The sequence below is a fragment of the Equus caballus genome, chromosome 15 (genome assembly GCF_041296265.1).
Source record: "Equus caballus isolate H_3958 breed thoroughbred chromosome 15, TB-T2T, whole genome shotgun sequence".
In the NCBI taxonomy this organism is placed as follows: Eukaryota; Metazoa; Chordata; class Mammalia; order Perissodactyla; family Equidae; genus Equus; species Equus caballus.
The window spans coordinates 84,211,622-84,228,865 of record NC_091698.1 but is presented as its reverse complement, the minus strand read 5'-3'; the positions used below and the strand labels follow the sequence as shown (position 1 = coordinate 84,228,865).

Below are 17,244 nucleotides of genomic sequence, written 5' to 3'. Positions count from 1 at the left end.
CATCTTGTGACAAATCCTAATTTAATACAAGGCACGCTGACTATCCATCATGTACTAGGTTCTGTCCTTGGTGCCCATGAAATTCCTTTTGAATATTAATTCTGATTTAAAAAATCGTATGTAGGTGTTTTTATGCTTTAAATAGTTGGCAGAAATTATGAAAACTTTACTTGAGGGTAAAGGGAAGTTGCTGGGTTTTTTTCTTTTTTCTTGGTTGAAGAAGATTCGCCCTGAGCTAACATCCATGCCAATCTTCCTCTATTTTTTAGTATGTGGGCTGCCAGCACAGCATGGCCACTAACAGAGTGGTGTAGGCCCTGACCCAGGAACCAAACCCGGGCCGCTGAAGCAGAGTGTGCCGAACTTAACCACTAGGCCACTGGGGCTGCCCTGGAAGTTGCTGTTTTTAAAGACAAATGTTTCAACTATCACAAAGCCTTGTGACAGACATAGTTGTATATATAGACTTTGAGATTTCATTGCTGTTTAAAGAGCAGACAAAATTGAACACTAACAATAAGTTAGAAGTAATTAGTTGCTGCTCGCTTAGTAAATATTCTATAAATATGATTCATCAACTTTCTTGTGCACCTATCTATTTACATTTATTTACCTAGTGTAACTGAAATGACAGATGAATACTTAACTGTTTTAGAGACAAATGCCAATTCTGAGTTCACATGAAGGGTAATGAGACATTACAGGATATAAATATTATTTACAGGATATAAATATTATTTTGAGGCAACTATAATACTTCATATGTTTAGATGGACGATTTCATATTTGAATGATCAACCTGGGAAGTATGAAAAAAGCAAAACATTTATATTTAGATCAGAAAGACCATGCTTTAGGCCTTGGAGTGGTGGGTTTGGTAAGAGATCCATACATAGGATTAGGGTAAAAACTGATGCTTCTGCTCTAGTTCTGGAAATGAACTGTTTTATGAAATGACACTCCAATATGTGAAACACATACCTTCATTATCGACAATTATTGAAGCAGCTCCTGTTGCAGCATCTTTAGTTTGATATGTAAATTCTAAAAGAAAAAAGGAATTACAATCACATATATACAGCCTGGCATGGATAATCTATTTTATCAATTTCAATGCACTACTAATCCTTGGGAAAACTTTGAACCTTTAACCATCTGGAATGATAAAAAAGAAATAAGTATTTAGTGCTAATTTATACCCAGCACCTAAACAATAAGGAAAACAGAAGTCTTTACACTTAGTTGTACCTTTTCTCTACATTAGTAACAACCTGGCAAACCACCCCACTTCCAATTCCCCCAAATTATTCATAGTTGTATACATATGCATTTTTCTAGACCACCATATTTCATTTCTTCAGTGAAAGAAATGACAGACTTGAGATGAAAGATTAAAGGTTAAACCTATGAAATGAACTTGTTTGATTTTCTTCATTCTCATAAACTTTGCATCTCATCAAGAATTGTGGGCTGGTATGTAAATGGAAATGTTGATCAGGCAGCCTTTGGCAGCAGCAAAGAGCCTTGAACTGGAGCCAAAGACCTGCATTCTAGTCCTGGCTCTAGCTCCAACTAGCTGTGTGCTCTTGGACAAATTCAGAACCAATCTGGCCTTCAGTTTTCTCTTTTGTGAAATGATGGTATCTGCCTCAATGGTTTCTAAGATCATTTCCAGCTATGACATTTGATGACTTTTCTTAAAGTATCTTTTGTGAATGGAGCACCTGTTTTCTCTTGTCACCTGCTTTGGAAACATTTCTACGAGATAAAGTTTTGTAACCTCCTATCATTTTATTCCCATCTGGAGGAATGTACAGGCAAGAATTAACCAGAAGACATTTAAGCAAGCTTTGTCTGTGTCGTGCATAAAAATTCTCTGGTCACTAGGGGAGGATCTAATGATTCTATTCTATATTCAACTTTTCTTGTAACCAGATCCCAGATGAAAGTTATAAAAACGAACTGAAAAAAAGATGAAATTTTACCTGTAGAAATATCATTCTGTTTTAAGTTTTCTATATAATCGTTGCCAAAAGAATCTTTGCCAACCTGTACCAAAGAAATGATGAACGTTAGATCTCTTACATTTAGTAAAATGCTACAATGTAGCTTTTGCAATACTTAGCATTTTAAAAGGGCATATCTGCACAGTACTTTATAAACACCAACTAATTAATCTTCTTAATGTAAGATGCTAGACTTGATTTCAGCCCAAAGAATTGTTATATATTAATGTTCCACTTATATCCTGCCTAAAATGTGAAGCATTTAATGACTGTCACAAGTTCTATAGCTTCAGTCTCATTTTGATCTTTTCAAGTGGAAATTCCCACCGAGACAGAGCTGTCCACTATCGACAATCCTCAGTATTTATTAAGAATCTCAGTTGTTTGTACTTCACTATAAATGAGGGCATCTTAGTAATCACTTGCCTGGCGTTTTAGAATCTTATTTTCTCCCCTGACCCTGACATGAGGGGCAAAGAGGAGGGAATTTAAAGAGCCCTAGCTAACTCGGGTAACTGGGTGTAGTGGAATTCTGCTGCTTTTGCATTCCTAGTATCCGATCTAGTAATGATACTTCGATTTTTCCTTTGGATACCCATTCCTCTTCAATTCATATACATTATTAAGGTGGCACATTTGTTACAATCAGTGAACCTATGTTGACACATCATTATCACCCAAACTCCATAGTTTACATTAGGGTTCACTCTGGTGGTGTATATTCCATAGGTTTTGACAAATATATATGTAGACATGTATCCACCCTTATAGTATCATACAGAATAGTTTCGCTGCCCTAAAAATCCTCTGTGATCTGCCTATTCATCCCCCCCTCCCTTCCATCCCCTACCAACTACTGATCTTTTTGCTGTCTCCATAGTTTTGTCTTTTCCAGAATGTCATATAGTAGTTGGAATGACACAGTTTAGCTTTTTCAGACTGGCTTCTTTCACTTAGTAACATGCATCTAAAGTTCCTCCACATCTTTTCACGGCTTGATCACTCATTTCTTTTTAGCACCGAATAATATTCCATGGTATGAAAGCACTGCAGTTTATTTGTCCATTCACCCACTGAAGGACATCTTGGATGCTTCCAAGTTTTGGCAATTATGAATTAAGCTGCTGTAAACATCCATGTGGAGGGTTTTGTGTGCTTGCCCTCCTATTTTTGTTTTTAATCAGCTGTCACCATTTAAATATTAGGACACTTCACAAAAACAAACCAATTTCCAGGAGATTCTGAAAATTAGAGCTTCTATAAACATTGGGCCCACATTCCTGCAAAGCAACCCAGCTAGAACTGCCCCAAAGGTGAGCACACGCTCTCTAGTTTACCACAGCCCCCACCTGGCCTACTGCAATTTATCTTGCCTGCTTGGCCCCTGTAGGCTTTCAGGCTTGCCACCTCTGAACTCTACTTCTACTTTTCTATCCTGCAGGTGAGCACTTTGTCAATGGATTATGTCTTTACCCAGGTCTCAGCCACTCCTGATGTGTCTGCTCTTCTGCAGAAAATTGTTTCTCTGGATATATCAATAGAAAGAAACCTAGAGATGCACTTGGGTCAAGATCCTTAATAAGTGAAGATAATATTTTCTGGTAAGCTTCTGGATTGTCTAGATCAGGGTTGAAAAATTTTTTCCTGTAAAGGGCCAGTTAAATAATATTTTTGACATTGCAGGCCATATGGTCTCTTTTGCAACAATTCAACTCTGCTGTTGTAGTATGAAAGCAGCCAAAGAAAATCTGTAAACCAATGGATGTGGCTGTGTTCCAATAAAACTTTATTTCAAAAATATGTAGTAGGCAAGATTTTCCCCCTGGGCCATAGTTTGCTGACCCATGATTAAATGCCACTTCTGATACTTTCTTGCTCAAAGAACACTTTTCCTTGTGCTCCTTTTCTGGATAAAATACTGATTAGGTAATAATCTCAAAAACAACATAAAAAATTCTTTTAAAAATTATTTTATTGGGGTCATATTGGCTTACAACATTGTGTAAATTTCAGGTGTACATCACTGTGTTTCAGCTTCTGTATAGATTGCATTGTGTTCATCACCAACAGTCCAGTTTTCATCCATCACCATACATATGTGCCCCTTTACTCCTTTTGCCCTCCTCCCACCTTCTTCTCCTCTGGTAACTACTAATCTATTCTCTTTATTTATGTGTTTTGTTTGTTTATCTTCCACATATGAGTGAAATCATACAGTATTTGTCTCTGACTTATTTCGCTCAGCATACCTTCAAGGTCCATCCATGTTGTCACAAATGGCACAATTTTATCTTTTTTTATGGCTGAGTAGTGTTCCATTGTTTATATATATCACATCTTCTTTATCCATTCATCCATTGATGGGCACTTGGGTTGCTTCCATGTCTTGGCTATTGTGAATAATGCTGTGATGAACACAAGGGTGCATACATCTTTTTGAATTATTGATTTCATGTTCTTTGGATAAACAGTAGTAGAATAGCTGGATCATATGGTATTTCTATTTTTAATTTTTTTGAGAAATCTCCATACTGAAAAAATATATAATAATTTCTTATTGGCATAATTTCTATCTCTACAATGATGAGTGTCCACTGCAAAGCGTTGCTGTGGGGAGAGTTCCCTGATGGAAGGAGGTCATTTACTAGAGGTTTCCTTCATGGGAGGCTGGCCACTTATCTACCAGGTAAGTGCCAAAGCATCCTATTTCTTAGGTCAGAGATCATACCAGAAACAAATTCTTTGTTCTCTCATCTCTTTTTTTCATTATTTAACTCTCTCCCATGGGCAATTAAGAGGTTATATAGTTGGGAAAGTATCGTTATAAGAAAGTTGTAGAGACTAAGAAAAAAGGCCATCCCTAGAAGTGTGGGGCCTGATACAAATTAGAGTGAAGAAACTTCTCTAACCTTTCCTATCAGTTTTATACAGGCGAAATCTGTTTAAGGTGGATGTCAAGGGCAGGTGATAAATGGTGGTGATAATACAAACATTAGGAAGTGCAGGGGTTAGGAGGAATCGTTGGTAGGGAGGAGGAACCGAAAAACATGCAGCTTTACCCTCAAGAAACTTATCATATTGGAAGGAAAATAAGACACAGAGAGGCAACTATAATACCAGGTAGAATATCACGTGCATCAGAGGCATAACTAGGCAGGGATCTCATGCTCAGGGTAATTGCATTTTGCAAGCTTGCTGCAGTTGCTCAGAGAATCACCTCACTGGCTATATCCCTCTGTGATGGTTATGGTTCCAGGTTTATTCTAATAGTGATTTCCTGGCAAGTCTGTTGTCTGGTCTTCTAAACTCTATGTGAGGAGTGGAACAAAATACTTTGCTTTTACCTTTGCTATTCTTTTGTCAAAAATAAAAATCTGGTAACTGAAAAGTAATGGAAAAGTAACAACACTGCTGAGGATGAAGAGAAGTCAACTCCAGCTCCATTATTTTACATCTAGGTTGTTGTGATACATTACAAAGTAAAAGAAGTGATAAAAAGCCTAAGAATAGGAAGACAATATTTTCATTTGTGTCATGGAAGCCCCTTCACACTAGCTTGTGTGATTTGGGGCAAGCCACTTTAACTATCTGTAGGCCTCAGTTTCCTTACCTGGAAAGTCACAGCAAGTTTGCTGTGAAGATAAAATAAAATAATTACGCATGAAAGCATGTTTAAAACTGTAAAGGATTAAGTAAGGGTTTGGTGCTATCATCACCATCATCATCATCGTCATCATCAGGCTGCTTCTCTTGGGGGAAGGGGCAGGGCTACTGCTGCTTGGATTCAATCTTACAAACTTTCCTGCACATCTGGTTCTTCCTGCTGCTTCTATTCTTCCTGCTGCTCCCTATTTTCAAACAGAAGAGCACTTGATCATGGAAGAAAGCATGTGGGTGCATTAAATTATTTTTAAAATGAGACTGTATTACTACAATTATTCTAATAAAAACATATCTCCATTAATGGCTTGCTGTAACTAATGCTGTTCAATGTAATCACGTGTGCTGTTACTTTCCTGACAATAATACAGCCAACTCGGAGGGTATCTATGCCTTGGGAGTAACAGTTAAGCTTCAAGTGGATCTAAATCACACATTAAAATGTGGACAAAAAGCATCAGAGATCTGAGTCCTATTTCAAACAATCCTCTTTTTCTTTCTGAGGAAAGAAAGAAATTAGAGTTGCACAGATGACATGTGTGATGTAATACTAAAAGAATGCCATCTTCTCTATTTTCTCACCCTCAAAACCTCTTACACATTCATTTATTCTTCTGGACTTACTTCAAAAGAGGTTGAGAGAAGTGAACACCTTCCAGTCCCCTTTGCTTACTTCTGAATTCAAATGGAAGCCTCTTCCCCAGCAAGTGGAAATTGACAAGCAGAAGTCAGAAGAGTAGAACCCAAGGAAAGGTGTCATTCGTTGCTTGCCATTGAGAGCTGAGTCAAAAGTATCTTGAAAATGAAAAGGAAACAAATGAAAGCCCCTTGAAATAAGGACTGTTATAAAGGAAACTTCATAGGTATCTTTGGAGGCTTCCTTATTTTTCTGGTCACACTTTGGCTATCAAATTGATATGAAAACTTTAAATGTAAGTATCTTGGCCATGAGGCAAAATGGTGCATATGGAAGTCAGGAAACATAGAATCTAATTTCAGTTCTGCCACTATCAAGCTAATTAAAATTCTTTGCTGCAAATTGTTCCATCTGAGCCAGGCTCTAGAGTGGGACTGGTGTGAGATATCTCTGGCAGGCATGAAACCAATAGTTCTCAACCTTGGCTGCACGTTAGTATCTCCTGAGGAGCTTATTAACATCTTGATGCCCAGGTTACACCCCAGACCAATTAAATCAGACCCTCCGCAGGTGGGACCATGGCAAGCTCCCCAGATGATTACACTGTGTGGCTTCCAGTTGAGAACCATTGATTGCAGGATTAAAGCTGGAAGAGTGACTGTGAAGCTTTGTGTGGAAGAAATGAAGAGGGAGAGCACAGTCCCCCTTGGTAATGCGTTGGTAAGTCAACTAAGTGGGAGCACAGAGAAATGTGACCTGCAGAATCTGCTGGGGCCGAGGGCCCTACCAGTGTCCAACACTGGGATCAAGGTATTGTAAAGACCAAAAGATTTTCTTGGCTTGTGTTTGCTGACTCCAATCTCATTTTGACGTGGCCCACGCTTGCTTCTCTTGCTTCTATCTTTCTAAAACTCATATTTGGCAAAAATGGATTTCTCTGTTTTTCAAAGTGGTCAGTAGAGGCACTATTAATTTGATATTATCTTTTGACTGGGTCCAAACACTATGTGAATACAATATATTCATTCTATGTCGTTGCCTTATGAGAACACAGAAGTCCTTTCCTCTCTCCTCCACCTAATCAAACCTCATGCAGCATTTTTTTTTTCTTGAATAAAAACTTCATCTTACGGCCTAACGTCTTTATTCTAGCCCTTGTTAATTCTCTCATTTCCAGAATTCCTAAAGCATTCCTAATGGATGCCATATAATTAAACATTTAATTGGATACCATCTTATATTGTTTGCCTAAACAATCTTCCTTCAAGTCTAGTCTTCCTAAAAGCTTACTGGAAACTTTAGCTTAGCATCTACTTATCTGTCCCTAAGCCCTGTGCGTTAAATGTTCTAAAGTATTTGATCATCTTAGTTGCCTGTTCTTTTTACTTGGGTCTATTTATCATTCTTAAAGAGACATGACTGCAAGCACCCATACTATTCTAGTTGTGGCTGCAGAAAGGTCTATCCAAGGTTTTGCTTCTAACAGCCCTCTTGAAAGCACTCTCACACTCTTTTGGCTGCAGCAGTGAAATAGTTTCGGGCAGAAAGATTCTGGCAAAACCACATAGTCTGAGGTAGGCTGTGTGAGCCTGTTCTGGGTGAAAGAAGCCAGGTCTTCAGCATCTCTGGACAATCACTTACACTTAAGATAAGGCAACTCACAGAACCCCAGATGCTCTTAAGGAAATCCTGGGCTCAGCTCTACCCTGAATATTACACAGCAGCACTGTTGAATGGAACTTTCTGCAATGATAAAATGTTCTGTATCTGTGCTGCCCAATATTGACACTTGAAATACAGTCAGTGTGATTGAGGAACTCGTTTTTATTTTAATTACAATTAAATCTAAACAGCCACATGTCGCTAGTGGCTACCATATTGGACAATGCAGCTATAGAGAGATGTGAATTAGGATCATGGAAAACAAAAGGGCTGGGTTTATCAGGAGCAAGAGCATTTCCTTCAACTAAGGTGCTTTCTTTACTTTTTCCCTAGGAAGGCTCTCTTTGCATTAAGGGATAGCCAGTCAGCGGCTTCCACAGTCCAGAACTATGACCTGATGCTGAGGAGGGTAACTTCAGTTAGCATATCATAACAAACTTCTATATTTCAAAATGGTTGAATGGGCTGCTTGGAATCCTTGAATGGCAGAAAACATCTAGAATTCCAGCCATCAACATATATTTGAGGTAAATAAAACATAGAGGACCAAGATATCTTACCCAAGGTCACACGAAATTGAATATTCTGCTAAAAAGGTTATCACATATATTAAAATAGGTTTCCCATTTTCAAAGTTAGAATACATGAAAATATAATTAACACTAAAACTGAGTATAATTTAATTTTTGTGATTCAAGACATTTGTGACTTTTCAGTGCCTGAGGATCATAATGAATAGCAGGTTTAGAAGACTAAGCCGCATTTGTTTTCATATAACAAAACCCAGCAGTAGTTTTTTTGAATAAATCTCTCATATTAGCTTTTTAACTTGTCATTTGTGGCTTTATCATAAAAGATGAAAGAAGAATACATAAAATTCTACTTTAAGCTTGCTGGTTGTTTATATCCTAGATAAATGGATGTTTACCTTAATAATGGCCTTTAATATACAAAGTTAATGTTACAATCACTATTATCAGGCCTCCTTTTCTGAGAGTGGTGGTGAGTTTGTGGTAATCCAATTATTTCTTCCATTCTTCCTATATAAGGCACCTTTTACTTATTTGATTAGGGTCATTGAACCCCTGAGTGTGGATATATGGGCAGGCATTCCAGTCAACACAGCCAACTAGTTGTAGCCAGTCATCTTTCAACAGAGTTCAGCAAACAGATTTCACTTCATTATATATTACCTGGAAAGGCCCAGTGACTAATTTTTGATCTTTGAAAATTAAAATCTCAACGTACGATCAGTTGATTGTCCTACAGGAATCTAACAAAACATTTACCTTTTTGGTTAAGATGATGGGTACTCCAATACACTGCTTTTCAAGCTGGGGTGAAGGCTCAGGTTTCTTCCCCCCTTCATTTTAAATCCATTGTAGACTAATAATTTTGTAAAATACAACAACAATGAAATGAAAACAAAAAAGTTACACAAAATACAAGGCCTAATTTATTATTACTATTATATTCAACAGTGATAGAATTACTGTCAAATTGCTATAACTGCTTCTAACCATTTACTCTCAATTTCTGTACTGTCCAGACCAGCATCAGTTTGCACCTGATGACTAGATTTTGAGTAGCATTGCTCTAACATACTGCCTCTGTTACAGAACTTCAGACCTGACCATTCTGAAAGGGAAACAGAAAGCTACTTGTATTAGAGAGTTTAGATAGTCTCCTGTCTGAAGGAAGTAAAACCAGGTAATCTCTTGAAGGTCCTTCCAGTTTGCTGATTTCTGATCTGGGTCATTTGGGTCCATGCCTGCTCATGGCTTCTTCCACCTGCAATGGAAGGAAGCAGGGTCTCTGGGCTCATCTTGGGCCACTGCATATTGAGCTCTTTATTCTACCATGGTCCTCCTGAGCTGCCAGTTTTTGATGTTTAGAAACAACTTCTTTTTCTCTAACATTTAGCATGAGTGGAATGGAGGAGGAACAAATGCTTAAACAAATCAGATGAGGTCTTATGAAAGGTGTCCTAACAGGCTCTTTGCCCTGCCAAGAAGACTTTGATTTTCTTTTTCTTTCTTTCTTTCTTTTTTTATTGCCGTAACATTGGATTATAACATTATATAGCTTTCAGATGTACATCATAATGTATTTCGAATTCTGTGTAGATTACATGATGTTCACCACCCAAAAACTAATTATAGTCCATCACCACACATGTGTGCCTAATTGCCCCTTTTGCCCTCCCCCTTCCCCCTTCGGTAACCACCAATCCAATCTCCGTTGCGATGTGTTTGTCGTTGTTTTTATCTTTTACTTATGAGTGAGATCATGTGGTATTTGACTTTCTCCCTGTGACATATTTCACTTAGCATAATACCCTCAAGGTCCATCCATGTTGTCACAAATGGCTGGATTTCATCATTTCTTATGGCTGAGTAGTATTCCATTATGTATGTATACCACATCTTCATTATCCATTCGTCCCTTGATGGGCACCTAGGTTGCTTACAAGTCTTGGCTATTGTGAATAATACTGCAATGAACATAGGGGTGCATCATTTATCTTTATGCATTTGTGTTTTCAAGTTCTTTGGATAAATACCCAGCAGTGGAATAGCTGGATCATATGGTAGATTTATTCTTAATTTTCTGAGGATACTCCATACTGCTTTCCATAGTGGCTGCACCAGTTTGCACTCCCACCAGCAGTTTGAGGGTTCCATTCTCTCCACATCCTCTCCAACATTTGTTGTTTCCCATCTTGTTAATATAGCCATTCTGACCGGAGTGAGGTGATATCTCATTGTAGTTTTGATGATTTTCTATGATATCTGCCTGGATGTTTAATCTCCAAACATCATCTTCAATTATCCTTGGAATGTAGTTTTGGCCCATGACTCAGCTGAATATTGACCACACAACTCTTAACTACTTGAAGAGTTTCATTATACATGTTTCACTGTACACATATTGATAGACTCTTGCTTAATCATCCTTGTCACAATATCTTGACAAATACTTCTCCTCAGCTTAATATAAGATGTTTTGCATGTGCCATCAAACAGGCTTACTTCATCAGAGCTTGAATTTTAGTTTGTTGCAAGGCAGTAGTAGGTAAGTTAATGTTGCTAAGAAAACTATAGGAAATTTTCTACCTATTTTTCTTTTGCTCCATCTGTTCATTTGTATCTTGAGTAATTTCGTGATTTTGGTTTCTACTTGGAACTTGTCATCTTTAAAAAAAACTGCTATAAAGCAGTTTGGCTAATTTGCCTAATAAAATATATTTCACATGGAAAGAAACATCATGATTAATGGATAATATCTATTATAAAAGAGATTTTACTTTTCTTCCTAAGAAGTCTAAGAACATTATGTAATTTGTTTAAGCTTAAATGAATCCATGTCTAAAGGTTCCAGATAATCTTGGCAATCTGTATAGGTTTTAGCTGCAGCCACGTTTTCTTTTCCTCTGTGTAGACACCCAGGCTAAATTCCACTGTGTAGCTAAACATCAGATGACTAGATCGGGGGTACAGTAGATATAAAGAACTTTCAAAATTGTGCTGGTGAGAACATGAACCATCACACACAGACCAGAATAAAACAAATAGCACCTCTGCTTTAATCAACCTCCCAAGTGGAGCATTTCCCAAAATACAGCCCCCTGCCTTCTATTCCTCTCACATACACTCCTATGGGTTCATGATTCATTTCTCAAGTTCAGTTCCACAATTCAAATATTTCTATTTTGCATTTCTCTCTTTGCCTCAAATTCAAAAGACCTAAAATAAAACCAATCTCAAAATCTTCAAGTTGGATGAGATCCCAGGGGACATCCATTTTGACTTTAATGGCTACGTGAACAGCTTTTATAAAGCTTCCAAGAAGGGGTTCTCTAATCTCTCCTTTAACAGCCCCAGCTCTGGGGAACTCCCCTCTGCTCAGGGCAGCCATTTTTGGTACCTTGCTTCCAAAAGCAATTCTCTGTCTAGGTTTTCCCAGCCAGGAAATGATATCATCCTCTTTCCAGTTCCCAAGCCCCCGTAAGTCAGCACCATCTGATTACTCCCCAAACTCTTCATTTCTAATCAAGTATAGGATGGGTCAGCCCTAACATTTTTAATCAGCTCCCTCTCGTGGCCCCATAATTCCTAGCACATAATAGGTAATCAATAGTTATTGCTGATTAATTATTTTAAATCTATCAAGAACTCAACCTTAGCAAACAAAGATTTCTTACTTTGAATCTTGTGCTTCATGCGAGGTTTTTGACCAAACAGCCAGATGAGAATTATATCACGTTAATCATAAATTAGAAATCTACAGTTCATTAGTAGATGAAGTGATAATTATATAGTTTCTACATCATTCAAAGATTCCTGTGGAGAGAAGAGTGCTGTATGCAATGGGAAATGACATTTCAGAGAAATTTTGGTAAAATCACTCCAGTTCACAGGAGAGGGCTCATTCTTTTAAATTTCTCATATTTTTCTTATCTTCTGTTGTGCGGAACCAGTATAGCTTTCCTAAAACAAATAAATAGACTATCTTTTTTGATGTACCAGTAATGCTAACATCTTAAAGTTTCATTAAAGATGCAAAAGTTGAACCTTTGGCAGCCAGTATTGATTTATTTTCCAATAATTTCAGTAGGATGGATAGAAATAGGATTACTGTATTTTACAGGTCATTTCTTTATATACCTGAAAATAGAACTATGCCTAAAGATCAGTTATGTGTAGTTCATTAAGGCCCAGATTCCTTTCTGATCCAAGACATAGCATTAGAGGAAAATAACTTAGAGATGAGAAAATCACCAGTTATTAGAGCGAGTTTCCAAAAGCTCTGTTGCTGCAGTGAAACCTGCTAGAAACAGGATGACTCATGCTGTTGTTTAGAAGCTGGACTACAGAAACCCATTGGAGTAGGCTAATTCCCCTCACTTCTCACACTCCAGTTATACACTCATTAAATTCAAGGAATGCAGCATTAAGTTATTTGAGGACTGCTACTTCCCAGGGGATTCAGTGAGGTAGAAACTAACATAAAGGACAAGGAAGATTACTCTCTCCTACTTAAAATCTTTAAAAACAATGAACTTCCAAACCAATTGAAAACAGGTACTCAAACACATACATGTACATGCATGTTTATAGCAGCACTGTTCACAATAGCCAAAAGGTGGAAAGAGCCCAAGTGGCCATCAATAGATAAATGGATAAACAAATTGTGGTATATACAATGGAATATTATTCAGCCACAAAAGGAAAAAAGTACTGATACATGCTATAAGGTAAATGAACCTTGAAAATGTTATGCTAAGTGAAAGAAGCCAGACACAAAATGTCAAATATCATATGATTCCATTTATAGGAAATATCCAGAATAGATAAATCCTTAGAGACAGAATGCAGATTGGTGGTTGCCAGGGACTGAGGGGAGGAGGGAACAGGGAGAAAGTGCTTAATGGGTAAGGAGTTTTACTTTGGAATGATGGAAATGTTCTGGAACTAGATAGAAATGGTGGTTGTACAACATTGTAAATGTACTAAATTGTTCATTTTAAAATAATTATAAAAAATAAAAACAATGAACTCAAGTCTTAAGCTAGTTCCTTGCCTCTAGAATCCTCTCCATTGTACTTTACACTTACCTTGCACACCATGGACGTCTTTGCTCCAAGCCTAGCAGCCTGGACACACTGGTTGGCACCTTTCCCTCCAAAGCCGATAAAAAACTTATGTCCGTGGATGGTTTCTCCAGTTTTTGGCAAACGAGAAGTAAGACTATCATAATTTAAAAAGAGAAGGGGAAAAAAAGCACATTGGTAACTGCGAACAATTTAAGTTCTTCAGAAGAGACAGGGAAGGTTATCTGATGGAGCTCTAGTCTTAGCAATCAGAAGCAGGGAAGATGACCTTTTCCTTTAAGACCACGGTTGCATCACTATCGAGAATGCATCTGCTTGACAGAACTCCTCTCTCCCTCACTGCCCCACAGCTGCACTATTGTAGCTCTACTTCAGATGACAGTTCTTAGTGTCTGCACTGCATCAGGGTTGTCCATGGGTGCCTCTGTTTTCCATCTCGGGAAACTCTTGGAGGGAAGTAACTTCATATTCCCCCTTCCCAATGCCCAGCACAGAGCTTCATTCACAGCGAGACTTAATAAATGGGACCAAGTTAATGTGTGTTTCTGTATGGGTTTATGTGGTCACTTTAATAAGAAGCAGGAAGTATACCATGATTCTGGTAATCATGTTCAGGATCTAAAAAGAAGAGGGAAGTTGCAATTCCAGGCACTAAAGAATCTCATGTTTCCTTGAGGGTGGGGTGGAAGTGGTATTTAGATAGCAGGATCAGGTTTCGGTCCTAGTGCACTCTGTATACCACCCATTTCATGTACTGAATCAAAAAGAGCATCTATTTTAAAAAATGGATTCTAAAGAGCTAAAATTTTTAAAGAGTAAAAGTTTCAAAATTTTACTACAGACAATTCAAACATACAAAACTAGAGAAAATATTGACTTCCTCTACGCCCATGCACCCATCATCCAGATTCAACTATTGTCAACTCATAGCCAATCTTGTTTCAGTCTATACTTTCATCGACTTCTCCAAGAGCTAAGGATTTTTACTGGTATGTTACTGCCTAATGAGGATAGTATTAAATGAGGCAAAAAGTAAAAGGTTTATTCCAGGGTATGATTCTCATAACATTAAAAGTAGAAGATGTGAGGAAACAAAACCTTTGAAGGAGAGAAAACTTTAAAATGGAAAAGGAGTTCTAGGTAGAGGGGCAAGTGAAGAAGATGGGCTCAACCAGCATGAGGACTGGTTGGCCACAAAGAAGTGGGCCAAGAGCTGGAGGGAACAGATGGAGAGATGGCAGGTATGACCAGAAAGGTTAATTAGCTTTAGACAGGAAAAAAAGGCCAAGAAAGCAGTTGACAATAGTAAGTCAACTGAGACTCTACTCTGTTTCAGCGGATTAGAAATTTATATTCATTTCCCACAAAGGCTGTGATCTACCTGAAACCAGTATCTTTTTATATTAGAGTAACAGAAAAATGCCAATTCCGACAGGTTACTAACAGCCTGTTTGCAATGGGATGACATATGACTGACGTCAAAAACATGATTGTGGAGGGCTGGCCCTGTGGCCGAGGGATTAAAGTTCTGCGTGCTCTGCTTCAGCGGCCTGGGGTTCACAGGTTCGGATCCTGGTGTGGACCTGCTCCACTCATCAGCCATACTGTGGAGGCATCTCAGATACATAGTAGAGGAAGACTGGCACAGATGTTAGCTCAGGACTAATCTTCCTCAGCAAAAAAAAAAGAGGAGGACTGGCAACTGATGTTAGCTCACGGCAAATCTTCCTCACAAAAAAAATCCTCCCAAAAAACAAAAAAATATGATTGTTTCAATAAAGACCAAGTTTGACCTGTGAACTTCCTTTATTTAGTTCTAAAAGACTCAATAAACTTGGCTAAACTACTCTATTCCCTAGCAATGCACTGTCAAATATGGTTAGTTGAAATTCAAGAGACTCATCAATAATTTGAAAACATCCCACTCCACTCCTCCCCTTTTCAATTCTATTTTTATCTCGGATTCCAAATGCATTTATAGTACTGATGAAAAAAATATACATCTACAAGGTTCACTTATGAAAAAGGTACTCAATCAAGAGAAAAATGGTTTTAATGTAATGTTATTATCCTGTCATTTAATTTAGCAATGACAAGTGATGATGAGATTTTGATTTGCATCAGAAATCTTAAACATTTTAGGATTCTGTTATGAACAGGCAATGATGAGTAATCTGTGTGATTGAGTAACTATGTGAATTCTTGGCTTATTGATGCTGCTACAAACAACATTCATAACAACCTCAAAAAGAAAAAAATATCCAATGTGGCTAAAAACAGGCCAAATAATTAGTAAGACTGTCACTAAAGAAACTTATGACTTCCACTATATTAATACTTGGATGTGGGTCACAATTCACTGGTTTGAATCAAGTGTATTTTTATTATCAACTGTGGGAAATCATGAAAAATACACCATCAGATGATCACCGGGGGGCATGTGTGTGTGGGGGTGAAATCAGAGGCACAGTGTGTGTGTGTCTGATGTGGGAGCAGATGGCTGGGATTTAAACTCATTTCTAAATAACTTATATTAACGCAAGCACTGTGCTTATTTAGCCTTCACCGAAATTCCTCACTCCTTTGGAATTCTACTCTATTCTTTTCCTTCTGCATCTTTTCCCTGCCCTTATCTCTGTCTTCCCTCAATTGTAGACTTGCCCTGCATAAGCACAGGGACCAAGTGTATTATTCTCCATTTTATCCATAGTGCCTGTCACTTCGCATGGGGTTAACAGTTTGCTGACTGAGGGAGTCTTTGTAAGAGTCTCCACTTGTCTCTGAAGGGTAGCAGAATATGCCACCCCAAAATATCCTGCTTTGATATATTGATGATTTTGAACTGTAGGAACTTGAAAACCAGCAAATGCAGGGAGAGGCTTTTTCTGAACTCCACTTATCTGCCTAAAGATAAGTTCTCCTAGAGGAACTCAGGGGTCATAAATCCCCTCGCCAGGAGTCTCATCAACCAGAGGACTGACTCTTGTCACAGGAGAGGAAAGCAGAAGTTAATACCACACACAGACAAACTTCGTCACAAACTATCATACCTCCCATCTATTCTTCTAAGGGCCCATCCATCTTTCCTAAAAATCATTTAATCCTCTCTAACAGGCCTACCTTCCTCTCTCCCCTCCCTATTAAAATGATATTTAATCCTGAATTCTAAGTTCCCTGGGTATCTCCCTGTATGCCTGAGAGATACAGGTTAATAAATTTGTGTTTGTTTTTCTTTTGTTAATCTGTCTTTTATTACAGGGGTCTCAGCCAAGAACTCAGAAGGGGAGAGGGGAAATTATTTTTCCTCCCCTGCATCTCTTTTCCATGTATCTCCTGTATAGCCTCTATTCTTACTTCTAAACTGAGGATGAGGGGGTGTTGATGAATGAGAAGGAGGAGACCGGCAGGGATGACTGTTAATTGTCTGGCAACAATTCCATGTTTTATCAGACCTTGCCCACTGTATTCCCAATATTAACAGCATTCCTCTTTTATAAGAACTGTAACCAGAACTCATAGTATCATTCCTTCATTCACGCATTAATTCAACAAATGTTAAATCAGTGTTTTCCAATTTACCTCCTACAAGGCAAAATAAACTTGCTGACAATACAATAAAATCTAACCCTGATGCGAGTGATACATGAGAGAAAAAACATGCCACA

The 17,244-nt window shown here is 38.0% G+C and overlaps 1 protein-coding gene across 6 annotated transcripts in view; it reads right to left on the bottom strand.

The window, feature by feature from the left end:
• RBKS (ribokinase) overlaps nt 1-17,244 on the bottom strand; it is a 90,253-nt gene that overhangs the window by 51,631 nt on the left and 21,378 nt on the right. For all 6 annotated transcript variants that reach the window (XM_070235640.1, XM_001502071.6, XM_023619319.2 and 3 more), the window contains exons 2-4: nt 13,583-13,715; nt 1,986-2,049; nt 982-1,044 (exon numbers count right to left, since the gene is read on the bottom strand). In XM_070235640.1, the coding sequence (XP_070091741.1) occupies nt 982-1,044; nt 1,986-2,049; nt 13,583-13,594 (139 nt within the window). In that variant the 5' untranslated portion in view covers nt 13,595-13,715. The remainder of the gene's footprint in view (nt 1-981; nt 1,045-1,985; nt 2,050-13,582; nt 13,716-17,244) is intronic.